This window comes from Suncus etruscus, chromosome 10 (assembly GCF_024139225.1).
Source record: "Suncus etruscus isolate mSunEtr1 chromosome 10, mSunEtr1.pri.cur, whole genome shotgun sequence".
Taxonomy (NCBI): domain Eukaryota; kingdom Metazoa; phylum Chordata; class Mammalia; order Eulipotyphla; family Soricidae; genus Suncus; species Suncus etruscus.
The window spans coordinates 75,617,020-75,635,656 of NC_064857.1; the positions used below are offsets into that span (position 1 = coordinate 75,617,020).

Genomic DNA, 18,637 nt, shown 5'->3' on the forward strand with positions numbered 1-18,637 from the left:
CTCAGAAATTATTCCTGGCAGGCTTGCTCAGGGGTCTATATGGGATGCTGGGGATGGAACCTGGGTCCATCCCAGGTTGGCAGACTGCAAAGCAAATGCCCTATTGCTGTGCTATCACTCTATCACCTACAAAAAGTATTTTTTATTAGTATATCACGGACTTTATTTCAATGTGTAAGCCACACTCTGTGAGGAACAGGAGCTATTCCCAGAGTGGTATTTTTGAAGACTATGCATTTCAATGCCAGCAGATCATCCTTGGTGCTCCTACATGTGCCCTCTCTCTTCCAGCCCTTGCTCTGGCCTAAGGAAGCGTGTGTTTTCAGTCCTTAAGGGCATCAGAGAGGCATTAGAAGAAGAGGCATCAGGAGAGAGAGCTATCATCGTCAGAGATACAGCATCATATTCAGCATCAGCAACTCATATCATCAGAGAAGCAGCAGCAGGAACATCACCAGAGGGAGTTAGTCAGCCTGGAAGTCAGTTAAGAAGCCTGGTAAAGCAACTGAAAGGGAGACAGAGGCCGAGAGAGCCCAGTAGGAGTAGAGAAGTAGCTGCTGGGAAAGGGCTAGTATGGAGGCCATGTGAGTAGGCGTACATGGCAGTAGAGACTGTGAAATAAAACTAGCTGACTCCTGAAACTTCATCTGACTGCTTTGTGAATCTCTCCACCTTCACCCTGCAACCTTCAGACCCGCAAGATTATAGGGGCTGTGGGAGCCAGAGTTGAGCCCAGAAAGGCCTCACCATCCCCACACCAACAGTAGGACTCTTTAATTTATATTAAGACAACAACTTACACTGATCACGGTACACATGGCCTGACACAGTCATCGCAAACAGCTCATCACTGTGAAGCTGCTGCAGTCTCTGCTCAACAGTATCCGTCAGATCCACAAAATTCTCATCCAATCCCAGTCTCTCAACAACTGGACTGAATTCTTCAAACAATCCTAAATCAAAAGAATATCAAAATACAAACGTGATTGAAATCTTCATTTGAAGTTAACTATTTTGTGATTAAAAGTAGAATCAATGTAGCACTAAAGATCATATATTTCGTAAGTTACAGTTTCACAATATCTTTGACAAGCTCTTTGTGAACAGTTTTATTTTTCTGTTCCATAGTTTTTGGGTTTTGGTGGTGAATACCCCTAGTGGTGCTCAGGGGCTAAGGCTATGTCCTTGGAGCTCAGAGGCTACCAAAGCTCCATCAGGTAGTGCCCAAGGATTGACTATGGAGCCTCAAGCAGGTCTTGCATGTGCTCCACCAACTACATCTCTCGGGCTCTAAGCTACATCCTGAGACAAGGCAGCATCTTCTAGCAAGGGGAGGCCCCAAATGGCATTCCCTATTCTCAAGGTTGCTTGTGGCACTATCTTTAACTCAATTTTCTGAACCTTTTAGTTCTGTATCTGCAGCAAATCAAAAGTCAATGATCATAGTTCACTGAGCTCTTGAGGAGAAATGTCAAAAAATAAAATTTAGTTTATATAGAAAATATATTCTAGCTCTATTTTCCGTGAGTGCTTTTAAAAGAACAAAACAAACTCAAAATTCACAATCTTAGTATTTAGTACCCAATTTTAGTTTTAGCTAAAGTCAATATACACTCCAAAACAACTGTCCAATTCATCCTCTCCCTGTTTATCTGCTAAGAGCAAAGATGCACCAGAAACTCCATAAATTTAATCTAGTACATCATTCAGTCTTTAATTAAGTGTTTAATAAATTGAAATTAACCAAGATTTGAAATAACTTCAAAAGGTCTAGCAATTCCCATTTCTAAAATTGCTAGAATTAAAACTAATAACAGTCTATGGCCATACCACCCTGAACGTGCCCGATCTCATCTGATCTGGGAAGCTAAGCAGGGTTGAGCCTGGTTAGTACTTGGATGGGAAACAGCCTGGAAATACCTGGTGCTGTAGGCTTAAAAAAAAAAAAAAAAAAAACTAATAACAGCTTTAAATCATTGAGAAGAATTTTTCGCTTTTCTCTGAATCACCTATTGATGATAGTTATGGCAGAAAACTAATTTTTCATATAAACAATGTAACCCCAAAAATCACTTTCAGCATCTAGGGGGTGAAAAGATAGCATGGAGGTAGGGCATTTGCCTTGCATGCAGAAGGATGGTGGTTCAAATCCCAGCATTTCATACAGTCCCCTGAGCATGCCAGGAGCAATTTTTTTTGGAGGGGGTGGGTCATATCTGGCAGCGCTCAGGGGTTACTCCTGGCTCTACGCTCAGAAATCACTCCTGGCAGGCTCGGGGGACCATATGGGATGATGGGATTCAAACCACTGTCCTTCTGCATGTAAGGCAAACACTTTATCTCCATGCTATCTCTCCAGCCACCCCCGCCTTTTTTTCAGGAGCGATTTCTGAGCATAGAGCCAGGAGTATCCCCTGAGCGCTGCCCGGATGTGACCCAAAAACAAAAACAAAACAAAACTCATTATTCTCGCGAGAAAGACTTTCTGGTCATGTATGGTATTCATTTACATTTCTCTCATCAGTTTTCTACAGCTTTTCCCCAAAGGTATATGCCTGATAGCCAAGTGTAACAAGCACAATATGTATCAAAACAATGCTATGGGGCCAGAGCAATAGCACAGCGGTAATGCATTTGCCTTGCACACAGCCATCCCAGGATCGGACCCAGGTCCGATTTCTGGAATCTCATATGGTTCCCCAAACCTGCAGGAGCAATTTCTGAGCACAGAGGCAGAAGTGACCCCTGAGCGCCACCAGGTGTGATCCGAAGTTAAAAAAAAAATTAAAAGAACAATGCTATACATTAAAAATAAAGGACAAAGTTATAAGCAAAAAGTAATAGAGTCAAACACTGTTGATATCATGGCGATCGGACTTGGATATGCCCTTTGGACACTCTCACTGTAATAATGAACCTGGACATGCCCCCCTGAACACGCATGCCCCTTGTCATGTCCGTATAAAAGGAGAAATTTGAACCTTGGGGGCGGGGGCCCATGATAGTGACCAGAGCAGCACCTGCCAGCTCACAGGAGCCAGAGATAGAGCTTTGGCAAGATGTCGCCTTCTTTGTATCTAACCCTCTCTCTTTCTCTGATAAACCCAGACTTCCCCTCTCCATCCTCCATCCTCTCCCCCACACCCTGCCCCACAACCTCTGGCTGGTAAAGCTCTCTCTCCCTTCCTCTCTCAAGGTGGCAGTGGCAGGCCTCAGACTCCAGAAGGAATAAAAAAAGATACCTGGTTTCTCTCCCTCTCTCTCAGTCCCAGGCAGGCAGTCACTATATGTTGGCATACCTGGGTAGGCATTTGAAACCACCAAGCAGCCAGGCCCCATGGGCTCCTGCGAACTTTGCAGTACCAGGCTCTGGCAGCCTTGGGCTTCTAAAGCATGCAGCCTTGCAGCCCTGAAGCCCTGGCAGCCTTGGGCCACTGTAGCCTTGTAGCAGCCGAGCAGCAGACAGACTTGTAGGTTATTGCAGTAAACTGCAGAAGCCTGGCAACCCTGCAGCTAACCGCAGTAACTACAGTAAGAGATTCTACAAATTACACAAAGCTGTTAGATCACTGAATGTCAATTATACTGTCTCTATAACTAGGTCAAAAGCACAAATCACTGAACATAATTCTAGTTGGAGCTGGATGGTTAACAGTGGCTAAGGTGCACGCCTTGCACACACCCTACCCTGGTTCTACAGAACATTGTCAGATATAGAAATGATGGCCTCTGAGCACTACCTGCACAGATCTGAGCACCCCTGGTACTGCAAGTACCAAACAGCACTGACTCAGGCCTTAGCAGCCGATTGCAACCCTCAGGCCCAGTTGGCAATAACAATCAGAAGTGGCTCTCTAGGGGCCAGAGAATTAGCACAGCAGTAGGGTGTTTGCCTTAGACGCTGAAGTACAAAAGACGGTGGTTTGAATCCCGGCATCCCATATGGTCTCCCGAGTCTGCTGGGAGCGATTTCTGAGCATAGAGCCAGGAGTAACCCCTGAGCGCTGCTGGGTGTGACTCAAAAAAAAAAAAAAAAAAAAGTGGCTCCCTAGCCTCTATGAACAACAGGCAACCTGCCTCTCGGCAAAATTTTCAAGCTATCTTGCTGTCGATTTTATACAGAGACTGCATTTATTAAACATAAAATTATGCAAGGTCCAAAATAAAATTATAATTATGGAAAATGTACCTAAGCAGAATAGATCAATTTAAAATAGATGAATAAAATGGGTTACTATATAGCTGTAATTTACAGCATAAGTACAGAATATGTATATATACATAATAATCATATCAGAGATAAACTCAGTATAAGACTGTTCCTCATTCAGCTCAGAAAATATTATAAGGGGCCAGAAAGATAGCATGAAGGTAGGGTGTTTGCCTTGCATGCAGAAGGACAGTGGTTTGAATCCCGGCATCCCACATGGTCCCCTGAGCCTGCCAGGAGCGATTTCTGAGCATAGAGCTAGGAGTAACCCCTGAGTGCTGCCGGGTGTGACCCAAAAACCAAAAAAAAAAAAAAAAAAAATGAACAAAAGAATGTAAGTTTCTATCAATGCACAAGTCACACTGCGAGTATTTGCCTTTTTAATGTTATTTCAGCACACTAAATTACAGGGCTGAGGAGTGTTATTTTCAGCTACCCTGCCACCCACCACGCAGTGTGTCCAGGTTTGACCCTGTCAACTGCCCACAGCCCATACCTGCTTAGCAAACTCAGCTCTGCAGGCCAACTCTCTCTCATTGACTGATTTTGAGAACTTACTATATGTGTAATCCACACTTATGACAGTGAGTAACAATAGCATTTCTTGTTATACTAGTGCATTTTTAATACAAGATTTTTATAATTATGAATCAGTGTAAAAACTCCTATTTACTCAGGATAGGGATATACTTCAGTGGGAGAGCATTTGCCCTCCCCTCCCTTGTGAAGCCATGAGCTTTCCCTCAGAAACACAAAGTCCTGAGCACAAAGTTCTGATTTGATCCTAAGCACAGCTGTGTGTGGCCCCAAAACTAAACAAATATTCACTGAATATTCAATCTCATGTTTAAATGTTATGTTTTAGATAATATACATTTTAATTAAAATAAGTGCTATTATGAAGCACAACAGGTTCAAAGCAAGATGCACTACATTTCATAACAATAATCTAGGACTAGTTAAACAAAAAAAAATTTTTTTAAATACAACAGACTACTAAGCATACTTTTTTTTTTTACAGGGGCCATATCTGGTGACGCTCAGGGGTTACTCCTGGCTATGTGCCCAGAAATCGTTCCTGGCTTGGGGGACCATATGGGATGCTAGAGGATTCAACCGTGGTCTGTCCTGGATCAGTCGTGTGCAAAGCAACTGCCCTACCACTGTGTCATCGCTTTGGCCCCAAAGCGTATATTTTTAAAATGAGCTGAGTGAAATAAAACTGAGAACCGAGGCAAAATATAAAACGTTGTTCTATATAATCCATTCTCTGTTCTCTAAAATGAAACTTAATATTTAGATGCAAAATTTTGCTCAAATGTATGAACAAAAATACAGTTTTTTCTGCTTAACTGTTCGTCAACTTCCTCTTATTTTCACACTTTGCCTCTTCCCTTCCCGAATTGAATCAAACTTAAAGGCTAATTTGTATCTTTTCATGTTTCTCTTCCTATACTTAAACAAACAGGCATATACTTTACATGGGAAGGGAGAGGAAGGACTAGGGCCACTGTTTTACACAGGTTGAAAAATAGTGATACATGAGGCTTTGAAGTCAGTCTTTTTCTCACTTTAAATCAGGAGCCAAATCAGATCTCAGCAATGCATTCTTTTCACCCACACTATACCATCAGAAAAGACATGATCATTTATCTTTAGTGTATTTAGTTTAAAAAGCTAAATTTACATTTACCTTACTCTTTTCTAAAATAGCATATTTTTGATACTATCTTAAATGGAATTGTATTTTTAATCTCTCTCTCCTCAACTTCATTGTTTGTATATAAAAACGCTACTGTCTTTTGTGTATTGACTTTGTATCCAGCCACTTTACTGTATTGGTTGATTGTTTCTCGGAGTTTTTCTGTGGATTCTTTAGGGTTTTTGATGTATATCATCATATCATCAGCAAATAGAGCTAGCTTGTGTTCCTCTTTCCCTACTTGAATTCCTTTGATTCCCTTCTCTTGTCGGATTGCTATTGCTAGGACTTCTAAGGTTATATTGAATAAGAGTGGAGAGAGTGGACAGCCTTGTCTAGTTCCTGACCTTAGTGGGAATGCTTCTAGTTTCTCGCCATTAAGTATAATGTTGGCTGTAGGCTTTTCATAAATAGCTGTAACTATCTTAAGGAAGGTGCCTTCTAACCCTATTTTGCTGAGTGTCTTTAACATGAACGGATGTTGGATTTTGTCAAACGCCTTCTCTGCATCGATTGATATGATCATGTGGTTTTTGTCCTTCATGTTGTTGATGTGGTGTATAATGTTGATTGATTTGCGTATGTTGAACCAACCTTGCATTCCTGGGATGAATCCCACTTGATCATGATGTATGATCTTTTTGATGAGGTGTTGGATTCGGTTTGCTAAGATTTTGTTGAGTATCTTTGCATCAATGCTCATTAGTGAGATTGGTCTGTAGTTTTCTTTTTTGGTGGTGTCTTTGCCTTCTTTAGGAATGAGTGTGATATTAGCCTCATAAAAGGAGTTGGGGAGGATTCCTGTTTTTTCTATGGTTTTGAAAAGCCTATGGAACAGTGGTAATAAGTCTTCTTGAAATGTTTGATAGAATTCACCTGTAAATCCATCTGGGCCTGGGCATTTGTTCTTAGGGAGTCTTTTAATTACGTCTTCAATTTCCTCTGAAGTGATTGGACTGTTTATAGTTTCTAGGTCTTCCTTTTCCAGTCTTGGAAGAGAGTGTTTGTCCAAGAATCTGTCGATTTCTGGTGGGTTCTCTAGCCTAGTTGAATATAGTTGTTCATAATATGATCTCATGATATGTTGTATTTCTTGGGGTTCTGTTGTAATCTCTCCCCTTTCATTGGTGATCCTAGTGATTTGGGTGTTTTCCCTCTTTTTTTTAGTAAGTTTTGCCAATGGTTTGTCTATCTTATTTATTTTTTCGAAAAACCAACTCCTGGTCTCATTGATTTTTTGTATTGTTTTCTTAGTCTCTATGTTGTTTATTTCTGCTCTGGTTTTTATGATTTCTTGCCTTCTGGTTGTCGTTGGATTTCTCTGTTGCTGTTGTTCCAATTCTTTGAGGTGATCTTTTAAACTGTTGGTTTTGTTATTTTCCTGTTTCTTAACATAGGCCTGTAATGCTATGAGTTTCCCCCTAAGTACTGCTTTTGCTGTATCCCATAAATTCTGACATGTTGTCTCTTCATTGTCATTCGTCTCAAGGAATCTTTTTATTTCCTCCTTGAGTTGTTCTTTGATCCAGCTGTTGTTAAGCAGTATGTTGTTCAATCTCCAGTTATTAGTTTTCCTCCATTGCTTCTTCTTGACATCAATTATAAGCTCTGTTGCATAGTGATCTGAAAGGGTACTTCTAATGATCCTTACCTTTGTGGTCTTATATAGGTTGGCTTTGTATCCTAAGACATGATCTATTCTGGAGAAGGTTCCATGTGGGTTTGAGAAGAATGTGTATTCTACTTTCTGGGGATGGAGGGCTCTATATAAGTCTATTAGCCCTAATTCTTCTAATTTTTCATTTAGAGCTCTTATTTCTTTACTATTTTTCTGTTTGGAGGATCTGTCCAGTGGTGATAGTGGAGTATTGAGGTCCCCTACTATTATCACAATTCCCTTCATGTGTTTCTCCAGGTTTGTCAGTAGTTGCCTCACATATTTTGGTGACTTTACATAATATCATAAATATCATAAATACATAAATATCAAATACCTAGGAATTAACCTTACAAGAGAAGTGAAAGATCTATACCAGGGAAACTTCAAAACACTTCAGAAAGAAATTGAAGATGATCTAAAGAAATGGAAGAACATCCCATCCTCATGGATAGGTAGAATTAACATAGTCAAAATGACTATTTTACCCAAATTGCTATATAGATTTAATGCAATCCCTATCCAAATCCAGACACAATTCTTTAAAGAAATAGAACAATCAATTATAAAATTCATTTGGAACCATAGAAGACCCAGGATAGCTAAACACATTCTGAAAAATGAGAAGTTGGGAGGTATCTCCTTACCTAACTTGAAACTATACTATAAAGCCATAGTAATAAAAACAGCATGGTACTGGAACAGAGACAGGACCTCAGATCAGTGGATTAGAACAGAATTCCCAGACATAAACCCCCAGATATATAGCCAACTAATATTTGATAAAAAGAGGCAAGAATATGAAATGGAACAAAGAAAGCCTATTCAACAAATGGTGTTGGTACAACTGGAAACTCATATGCACGAAAGTGAAAATCGACCCATATCTCACTCCTTATACAAAAGTCAACTCAAAATGGATCAAAGATCTGGAAATCAGACCTGAATCTATAAAGTTTATCGAGAATAAAATAGGCAGAACACTCGAAGACCTTTATATTAAAAAGGTCTTTGAGAATGGAGCACCAATGGCAAAAACATTAGCATCAACTATAAACAAATGGGACTATATCAAACTAAAAAGCTTCTGCATGGCAAAAGAAACCCTACTTAATGCAAGAAGACAGCTAACAGAATGGGAAAAAATCTTTTCACTTGATATATCAGATAAAGGGCTGATATCTAGAACATACAAAGCGCTCAGAAACCTGAGTCCTTCAAAACCAAACGAAGCCATAAAAAAATGGGGAGATGAAATGAATAGACATTTCTCTGAGGAAGAGAGAAGGATGGCCAACAAACACATGAAAACATGCTCACCTTCACTCATCATCAGGGAGATCCAAATCAAGACAACAATGAGATACCACCTCACACCAGTGAGGTTGGCTCACATCAAAAATAATGGGAACAACCTTTGTTGGAGAGGATGTGGTATGAAAGGAACTCTCATTCACTGCTGGTGGGAATGTCCCTTGGTCCAACATCTATGGAGAAAAGTCTGGAGAGTGCTCAAAGAACTCAGAATTGAGCTGCCATTTGACCCAGCAATTGCTCTCCTAGGCATATATCCCCAAGATGGAAGGACATTCATTCCAAAATACGTATGCACCCCACTATTTATTGCAGCACTTAGTATAATAGCCAAATCTTGGAACCAACCTCGATGTCCAACAACAGATGAATGGATCATTAAGATGTGGTACATATATACAATGGAATATTACATGGCAGTTAGAAATGATACAATCACAGACTTTGCAGCAACGTGGATGGACCTAGATCATATTATGTTAAACGAAGTAAGTCAGAAGACAAAAGAAAAACACAGAATGGTAGCACTATTCTGAAACACCTAGAACACATAAAAAACAAAAAAAGGACATTGAAGAAGCATAACTGCTAGAACCACAAAGAAAGACTTCATAAGGCCGGGCGGTGGCGCTGGAGGTAAGGTGCCTGCCTTACCTGCGCTAACCTAGGAGACGGAATGCGTTACCGGGTGTGGCCCAAAAACCAAAAAAAAAAAAAAAAAAAAAAAAGACTTCATAAACTCCATTCCCTGATCTGCACAGCCACTAAGACCTCTAGAAACAGGTCTGATTTTACCATCCAAGATAAAGTAGAAGTCTTCCACATACCACGAAAGCAGCAAGAGGAGAATAAATGATCTATTTTTTTTGACGTCTTTATTTTGGTGTGGAGATTACGGTTGATGTCTCCAATATTATTTTATTTTATTTTGTTTTGTCTTTCTCTTTCTTTTTGCACTTGAGTATGATTTGATTTCAGAACCGAGATTATTGTGTGGTGCCTGTCTTTATTGTTGTGGTGCTTATCGGTTATTTAATTCGATATTTTTTTTGTGTGTGTGTGTGTATTGTTGTGGTATTTTAATTACTTTTTTCACATCCTCTCTCAAACTGAGGTTGGAAGCCTCTAGACAGGACTCTGCCTATTTTCAGTATATTTGATTTTTGATTGAGAGGAGGACATATTAGGTGATGGGTATTCCCCTGATTTAATGTGAATATGTACCCAAAATACTACAGTGAAAGATATGTAAGCCATTATGGAAAAAAAAAATTGTGTTTTTAATCAGAAAAAAAAAATAAAATAGCATATTTTACTCTGCATTTTTGCAATTACAAGTCAAGCTTTAAAAGAAAGGACATTCTGTATGACTATACGGCTTCATTTCAGTTAGGTCAAACCCAAGTATTGATAACACTGGGTTATTAATGAGACGTATACATTGGTCCATTTCCAGCTCAGCTCTCAGGGATTCCTTTGGGCAGTGGCCAGAAGACAGTGACAGGACTCAAACATAGACCATGAGGCTCCGAATGTGTGTACTCAAGCACTCAAGCACTGAGCCAAATTCCCTTTTTTTTTTCTAATTTTGTTGTATAGTTTTCTCATATACATAAATTTCAACCATTACATAGATCAAATCTGTCCAGCTACACATTTCATATTATTTATGACTATAAAGTCAACCTCATATAACTTTGTTTTTTGGGGAGGCAACATTCGGTGATGCTCAGGGGTTATTCCTGGCTCTGCACTCAAGAATTATTCCTGGCCATGTTCAGGGGACCGTCTAGGATGCCAGGGACCAAACACAGGGCAGTCACAAGAAAGGCAAGCACCCCACCCACTGTACTCTTGCTCCAGCCCCTCATATAACTTTTTGATAATGTGTGTGCCAAGGGCAACCCCTGTAGTGTTCCCAGGGAACAATGCAGAGCCAGGGATCCCACAAAAGCTTCCTAGATGCAAAGCAGATACTCCAGTTCATTTAGTCATTCTCACAATTTTTTTAAAATTAAAATTCCAAACTAAAGGGGCTAGAGAGATAGGATGGGAGGTAGGGCATTTGCCTTTCATACAGAGAACAGTGGTTCGAATCCCAGCATCCCATGTGGTCCCCCAAGTCTGGCAGGAGGTTTTCTGGAGCCAGGAGTGACCCCTGAGTACTGCCAAATGTGACCGCCCCCCCAAAAGAAATCCAAAATAAAAAGCTACTTGAGAAAAAGAATACCTGGCATTTTCTTTTTAAAAAAATTTTTTTTGTTTTTGGGTCACAGCCAGCAGCGCTCAGGGATTACTCCTGGCTCTATGCTCAGAAATTGCTCCTGGCAGGCTCGGAGGACCATACGGGATGCTGGGATTTGATCCTTCTGCATGCTAGGCAAAGGTCCTACCTCCCGGCTATCTCTCCTGCCCTAAAATATTTTTTAAATCAATAGTTAGAAGTTACTCCTTCGGGGCCGGGCTGGAGGTAAGGTGCCTGCCTTACCTGCGCTAGCCTAGGAGACGGACCGCGGTTCGATCCCCCAGCGTCCCATATGGTCCCCCAAGCCAGGAGCGACTTCTGAGCGCATAGCCAGGAGTAACCCCTGAGCGTCACCGGGTGTGGCCCAAAAACCGAATATCCTCATATAGTGACAATTTTGCCCACTGGATTTGTTATTTGATTGTTTGATTTTCTCCCTTTGAGATCTGTTTTATAAGCAATACTGGTAGAAGAGTATCGCTGTATAGATTTCATGTTTGTACCAAGTTACGGGGAATGTTGGACTTTATTCGTCAGCCCCCAGATGCATCAACAATATCTGTGGTATTGCTTCTCTTTTGCATAGGCACATTAAAATGGGGAAATAATACATATGCAAACAAGTTCTTATCTAATAGAGATGGGGACACAAATTTGGTAATGTAATTAGGCCTTTTACCCTGAACATGGGCATAATGATTTGGCTCAGGCCTCAGAAAAATGGGCATCGCCCATACACACCTGAACAATGGATACCATCTATGGAAATAACCACAAAGTCTTCAACATTACCAGGATCCAAGCCTCTACCAGGGAAGACCTACCACTGCTTTGGCAGTGACTTACTCCAAAGAGTGCTCCCAACACCCAGACAACTCAGCAACAGTCTGCATGCAGGGCAGATCGCTCCGCCTTTAATGTTAAGCTAAAACTAGAGGATGCTCCACATCAGCCTGACATCAATGAAAGAAATGCACAGAATCCAGAGTCTTTAAATATAAGAATCTGATACCAACAACAGCTAAAGTGTGAAAAAGTTTCACCGGGACCTTGAGAATGACTGGAGTTGGACGATCTGGTTTGCCTGGAACTCAGAGTCTATCTTATGCCAATAAACTGAGGTGAGGCCTTTTTAGTAATCAGGTCAAGGATTTTTTTCCATTTTCCCCATTTTTTTGGACCTATGCAAACAACGGCTCTTGCTACTGTCACACCTTTACTTTTTTTTTTACTTTTATTCTTTAAGGAAAAAAAAATACAACTTACTGAACTTAAAAACAATTGTAGTAGCTGGGGCCGGGCGGTGGCACTAAAGGTAAGGTGCCTGCCTTGCCTGCGCTAGCCTTGGATGGACCGCAGTTCGATCCCCAGGTGTCCCATATGGTCCCCCAAGCCAGGAGCAACTTCTGAGCACATAGCCAGGAGTAACCCCTGAGCGTTACCGGGTGTGGCCCAAAAACAAAAAAAAATAAAAAATAAAAAAAAATAAAAAATAAATAAAAACAATTGTAGTAGAATGCCTGTCTTGAATACAGGAGAGGGATGGGAAGGGGGTAATGTTACACTGGTGAATGGGGGTGTTCTGGTTATGACTGTAACCCAAATATGATGTTACTTAAAAAATATATTAAAAAAAAAAAAAAGAATGGAAAAAAAAAAAAAAAGAAGTTACTCCTCCCCAGGCCAAATGCTAATCTTACCTGATGGTCAGACCAGCTCACAGTTGGGAGGGGTCTGAGGTTGGTAATAAGGCCTAGGGGAGGGGTGAAGGAAGGAGATTCAGCAAGAATCCTCAGTAGGACTCAGCATGGAGAGATGATAGAAACAGGATAGATGCAGGGCAGCTGAAGGAGGCTGCTTAAAAGGTTAGCTGAGAAGCCATGTAAGTTACATACATGGTGGCTAGAGCCTTGTAATAAAACCTTGTCTCCTGAAACTTCATGACTGCTGTGAATCATTTCCTTGCCATTAAACTGAACCCTCAGACCTACCAGGCCAAAGAAAGTGCAGGCACAGAGCTGGCTGAGAAAGGCCTCACCATACACTCCACCACCTTCAAGGACTTTTATTAATTTAATTAATACAACACCCTATATAAAAATTAAAGCTGAGGGCCATAGTGATAGCACAGCAGTAGGGTGTTTTCTTGCACACTACCGATCCAAGCAGATCTTGGTTCAATCCCCAGCATCCCATATGATCCACCAAGCCAGGAGCGGTTTCTGAATGCATAGCCAGGAGTAACCCCGGTGGATCACTGGGTGTGGCCCAAAAAACCAAAAAAGACAAAAAAAAAAAAATTAAAGCTGAAAGTCTACCTCCTGGGGCCAAAGAGACAGCATGGAGGTAAGGCATTTGCCTTTCATGCAGAAAGTCATTGGTTCAAATCCGGGCATCCCACATGGTCCCCCGTGCTTGCCAGGAGCGATTTCTGAGCGTGGAACCAGGAGTAACCCTTGAGCACTGCCATGTGTGACCCAAAAAACAAAAATAGACAGATAGGTAGATAGATAGATAGATAGATAGATAGATAGATAGATAGATAGATAGATAGATAGATAGGAAGGAAGGAAAAAAAGAAAGTCTACTGTTGCATTAAATATTAAAGGAGGTCCTTTGGATGGAGCTGGATGGTGATGGGATGCATGGAGGGGCCTTTCTCTGCCATCCCAGCACCACGTCTCCAACTTCTCCAGTCGTAGGGGCAGCAGCTTCAGGATAGCCGCGAGTAAATCATCCACAGACAGGTTCCAGGAAATATCAGCTTTATTCGTGCCCTCACCAACATGTGTAACCTACCATAACCATTTATGCTGGATTCCTATTCAGCCCTGCATTGTACCTTGTTTCTCAGCCATCTCCTCCTGCTTCCTTCTCCATTCTCCATCCAGGCAAAATCCCCTTTGCCCTTCCAGCCAAAGCCTTTTGTTATCTACCAAAGACCCCCTCCCAGAAATGGGAGGTCTATTAGCAGGTAAGATTACACAGGAGGAATAGGGGTGGGGTAACAGTCTACCACTTATAATCTTGTACTGTAACCTACTGTACCTGTAACCTTGTATGACATCTCTCTGTACCGAGTCAAGTCTTCTCCATTTACTAATACCAGATGTGGACATTTTTCTTTTGCCTCTCTGACATTCATAAGTTTCTTAACTCCGAGTTTCCTAGCTTCATAGTTACAGGTAACCACCAAATATTTCTGCTGCACCCCTGTAAAACAAAATATACTGTGAGAAAATTGAACAGAACCAAATATATACGCATCTTAAAATTCACTAAATTTTCCAATTATAGTTATAAATTACAATGTGACATATTTTAATTTAGAAAAAAAACTGTTTGAAATTATACCCTTTGGTTGGGGATAGCGTTGAAGTGGTAGAGCACAGTCTGGCATGTGGAAGACCCTGAGTTCTACCCAGAGCACTATATGACCAATCAGCTCTGATAGTTCCAAGCACTGTAAGCCCCAAACACTTCAAAGAATGGTCTAAGCCATACACTGCTGTGTGTGGCCCAAGTGGCCAGAGAGTTCAGCTGGGAACACATTGGCCTTGCACACAGTTGACCCACATTCGATCCCCTGCATGGCACAACAGAGGTCTGAGCTTCACAAAGAATAAACTCTGAGTACCAGAGTGTGGCACTCAAACCATAAATAATAAAACTAAACTGAAAAATTAGAAATAATTAAAAGACTGAGTGTGATGCAAAAACCAAAAAAACAAAACGAAAACAAAAGGAGCCGGAGAGATAGCACAGAGGTAAGGCGTTTGCCTTGCATGCAGAAGGACAGTGGTTTGAATCCCGGCATCCCATATGGTCCACTGAGCCTGCCAGGAGCGATTTCTGAGTGTAGAGCCAGGAGTAAGCCCTGAGCGCCACTGGGTGTGACCCAAAAACAAACAAACAAAAAATTAAAGAATAATGACTATAAGAAGTGAAAACATTCTGGAGCATAAGAATATTTTATCAGCTGGTCCGATGGCAGTGGTTTATCAGAACTTACTAAAGTTAGTATCACAAAAGTTAGTATATAACCCCCCACTGCTCAATTTGACTGGCTTTAAAAAAAAAAAGAAAAGAATATTTTATCAAGACTAATTTATTATTTATATAGTATAGTACTATATAAAACTGTTATATATAGTTATATCATAAATAACATAAAACATATATCGTGAAAGTAATTTTAATGGGATAAAATATCAAAGCAGGAAAATTTTAAGTTCATACTGAGAGGGGGAGAGGGGAGGGGTGAGGGGGAGGGGGAGGGGAGAGGGAGAAGGTGAAGGAAAGGGAGAGAGAGGAGAGGGAGATAGGGAGAGGGATACAGAGGAGAAAGATAGGGAGGGCAGAGGGGGAGGGGGAAAAGGGAAGGGGAGGGGAGGGGAGAGGGGAGGGGGAGGGGGAAGGGGAGGAGAAAAATAGGGAGGGAGAGGGGGAGGGAGAGGGGAGGGAAAGAGAGGAGGAGAGGAATAGGGAGGGAGAGAGGGAGAGATGGAGGAGGAGAAAGGGAGGGAGGGGGAGAAGGAGGAGGGAGGGAAGGAGGGGGAGGGAGGGAAAGAAGGAGGGAGGGGGAAGGGAGGGGGAGGGGAAGGGGAGAAAGAGGCATCAACAATTTCAAAAACAAAAAATAATTTGGCTATATTTTTAACCTGGCAAAATTACCATAAGTTGATGCATCTTATTACATTCTTTAGTAATAAAATATAATACAATCCTTATTTTATTTTTACACACTACAAAAACAAATTAATTTACATTGCTTAAAGTTTTTTTCTTTTTTTTTTTGGTTTTTGGGCCACACCCTGTGACGCTCAGGGGTTACTCCTGGCTATGCGCTCAGAAGTCGCTCCTGGCTTGGGGGACCATATGGGACGCCAGGGGATCGAACCGAGGTCCGTCCTAGGCTAGCGCAGGCAAAGCAGGCACCTTACCTCCAGCGCCACCGCCCGGCCCCGCTTAAAGTTTTTTTCTACAATTAATTATAGCTACCATTACTCACTTGTTTGTTTTTGGGCCACACCTGGCAGCGCTCAGGGGTTTCTCCTGGCTTTGCACTCAGAAATCACTCCTGGCAGGCTCAGGGGAACCATATGGGATGCTGGAGAACAAGCCTGGGTCTGCCCCTGGTCAGCAGTGTACAAGGTAAACACCCTACCACTAAACAGAGTCCTAGGCTGGACTCACCAGTCACACCAGGTTCCATCCCTGGTATAGAATAGGGTCCCCCGAACCAGGAGTGATCCCTGAGCACAGCACCAGGAATAAGACCTGAGCACTGCTGGGTGGCCCCCAAAGCGAAACAACAAAAATAACAGATGTCATAAGGCCAGTGAGATGGCCCAGAAAGCTGGAGGTCAGGATTGGACTGAAGGAGAAAAACCTGGGTTGAATGCCCACAGGCATGGTGCCCTGACCCTGAGCATTACCAAGAAACATGAGCGTCAATAGGCCATACTCTCTCACATTGGACCCAAAAACAAAACAAAAGCTCTGCTTTCTTCCAAGGACCTATCTAAAGCAATCACTACGTTTTTCCCTCCCAATTAATGTTCCCATCATTGTACTGTTCTTCTGAGTAATCAGAAAAGATTAGAAAATGAAATGTGATTGAGTAACCCTCATTATCAACAATAACATTATGATATTATAATCATCTACAGGCTGCATAAAAATGTTAGTTGACGGTAACTTAAGATTGCTAAAATTATTTCTCTTTGGACTTGTTTTCATGAAAGTAATAGTCACAAATAATTTCAACATTAACATTTAGAAGTTTATGTCCCCACTCCCTCTAATGTATGACATGTTTCTACATCTTTGATATTGTCAATAACCAACATTATTTTACAAGATTTTCTAATAAAACTAATTATGCCCCAAATAGAATCAGTGTCAAAAGTAAAAAGTGTGGGGCCGGAGAGATAGCATGGAGGTAAGGCGTTTGCCTTGCATGCAGAAGGTCGGTGGTTCAAATCCTGACATCCCTTATGGTCCCCTGAGCCTGCCAGGAGTGATTTCTGAGCGTAGAGCCAGGAGTAACGCCTGAGCACTGCCAGGTGTGACCCAAAAGCCAAAAGCCAAAAAAAAAAGTAAAAATGTAAGTTTCAACCAGAACTACATAAAAACCTGTCAAATGTTTTAAAATGTAGCCTTTTAATGCAATACTGTAAGTTACCACCCTTTATCTTAACACTAAAGGGTCCTACATTATTGCAAAATTGAAAGACTACTTTCACTTTCTCTAAGCAACTTTCAACCATGTCTTCACTTCCTGATAATAAATCCATTCTGATACTGTCTCAAGTATACTTTTCGATTAAGCATTACCTATAGAGCATGTTTGGTTACAATGCCTCTAGCTAGATATAACTTTTGGAGAAAAGTTATATCCCAATCCTCACCCCTTGGCACCTTTGGGAAAGTTTAATCTTGGCATACCAAAAATAAGTTCCCCCTGGTAATCAACTAGCCCGGGGACGGCGTTTCACTGTCTATGCAGCGCCTTAATTTCGCTTCCAAAATCTTTAGTATTAAGCCAGAATACAACAAACATAATAAACGAGCATATCATCACCTTATACAATAAAAATATGATCAATGTCTAGAATTACCTAAAGGCTTGCCCTTTAGTTCTGGATTTGAGATCATTTCTACTTGTGCGTAAAAGCAATCCAGATCCACATGTACTATGACTCTAGATGAAATGCTTCCTGCAGGAAAAACTTGATCAGGAACTGTTGCACAATATGCAAGGAAATCTTCTTTAGAAATAGTCAATTGCTTTTTCATTTCTGAGCAACCCCAGTTCCTTAAGACATGAGAATCTTCTTAACAATTCTTTCTTTCTTCCCCACACCTCCCCACCACCATCACCCAAGATAAAATTATTGGGAAAAAAAGTAATTTGAAGGGAGGAGTGTCTGATCAATACTGGAAGATGCAAGGGGTAATCCCGTCACTTGGAAATTTATCGTGAACATTTAGAATACATCCAAACATGCAGAGAAGTTTAAATACTAACTCTTCATTTAAGAATTGGTTTAAGGGATGGGGGTGTTACTCAATGGAACAGCAACTGCTTTGCATAACATAAAGGCTCTAGGGTCAATTCCGGGCAATCTACAAACTCTGAAACAGGAAACAGAAGATCACATACGAGTTTCAGTGGACAGATTCCACATAACAAAAATTTATCTATCTGGTACAGGGTGGAATGCTCAAATCTTAGAACAGTGCCTGGCACAAAACAGACTATCAATAAATCCCGTTTGCTTTTAAAAAGATTGAGCAATAAAAGAAAAAACAAAGCATTTTTAAAAGAGAAGAAGGGGGGCCGGAGAGAGAGAGCATGGAGGTAAGGCGTTTGCCTTACATGCAAAAGGTCATTGGTTCGAATCCCGGCATCCCATGTGGTCCCCCCCAGCCAGGAGCGATTTCTGAGCATGGAGGCAGGAGTAATCCCTGAGCGCTGCTGGATGTGAACCAAAAACCAAAATA

At 41.3% G+C, this 18,637-nt stretch overlaps 1 protein-coding gene and 1 pseudogene across 1 annotated transcript in view; one reads left to right on the plus strand and one right to left on the minus strand.

Annotated features, from left to right (window-relative positions):
• POLI (DNA polymerase iota) overlaps window positions 1-17,825 on the minus strand; it is a 40,670-nt gene extending 22,845 nt beyond the window's left edge. The window contains exons 1-3 of the mRNA XM_049782154.1: window positions 17,752-17,825; window positions 14,177-14,341; window positions 801-953 (exon numbers count right to left, since the gene is read on the minus strand). Of these exons, the coding sequence (XP_049638111.1) occupies window positions 801-953; window positions 14,177-14,341; window positions 17,752-17,788 (355 nt within the window). The 5' untranslated portion in view covers window positions 17,789-17,825. The remainder of the gene's footprint in view (window positions 1-800; window positions 954-14,176; window positions 14,342-17,751) is intronic.
• Window positions 1,817-1,935, plus strand: LOC126021166 (uncharacterized; annotated as a pseudogene).
• Window positions 17,826-18,637: the final 812 nt, after the last annotated feature.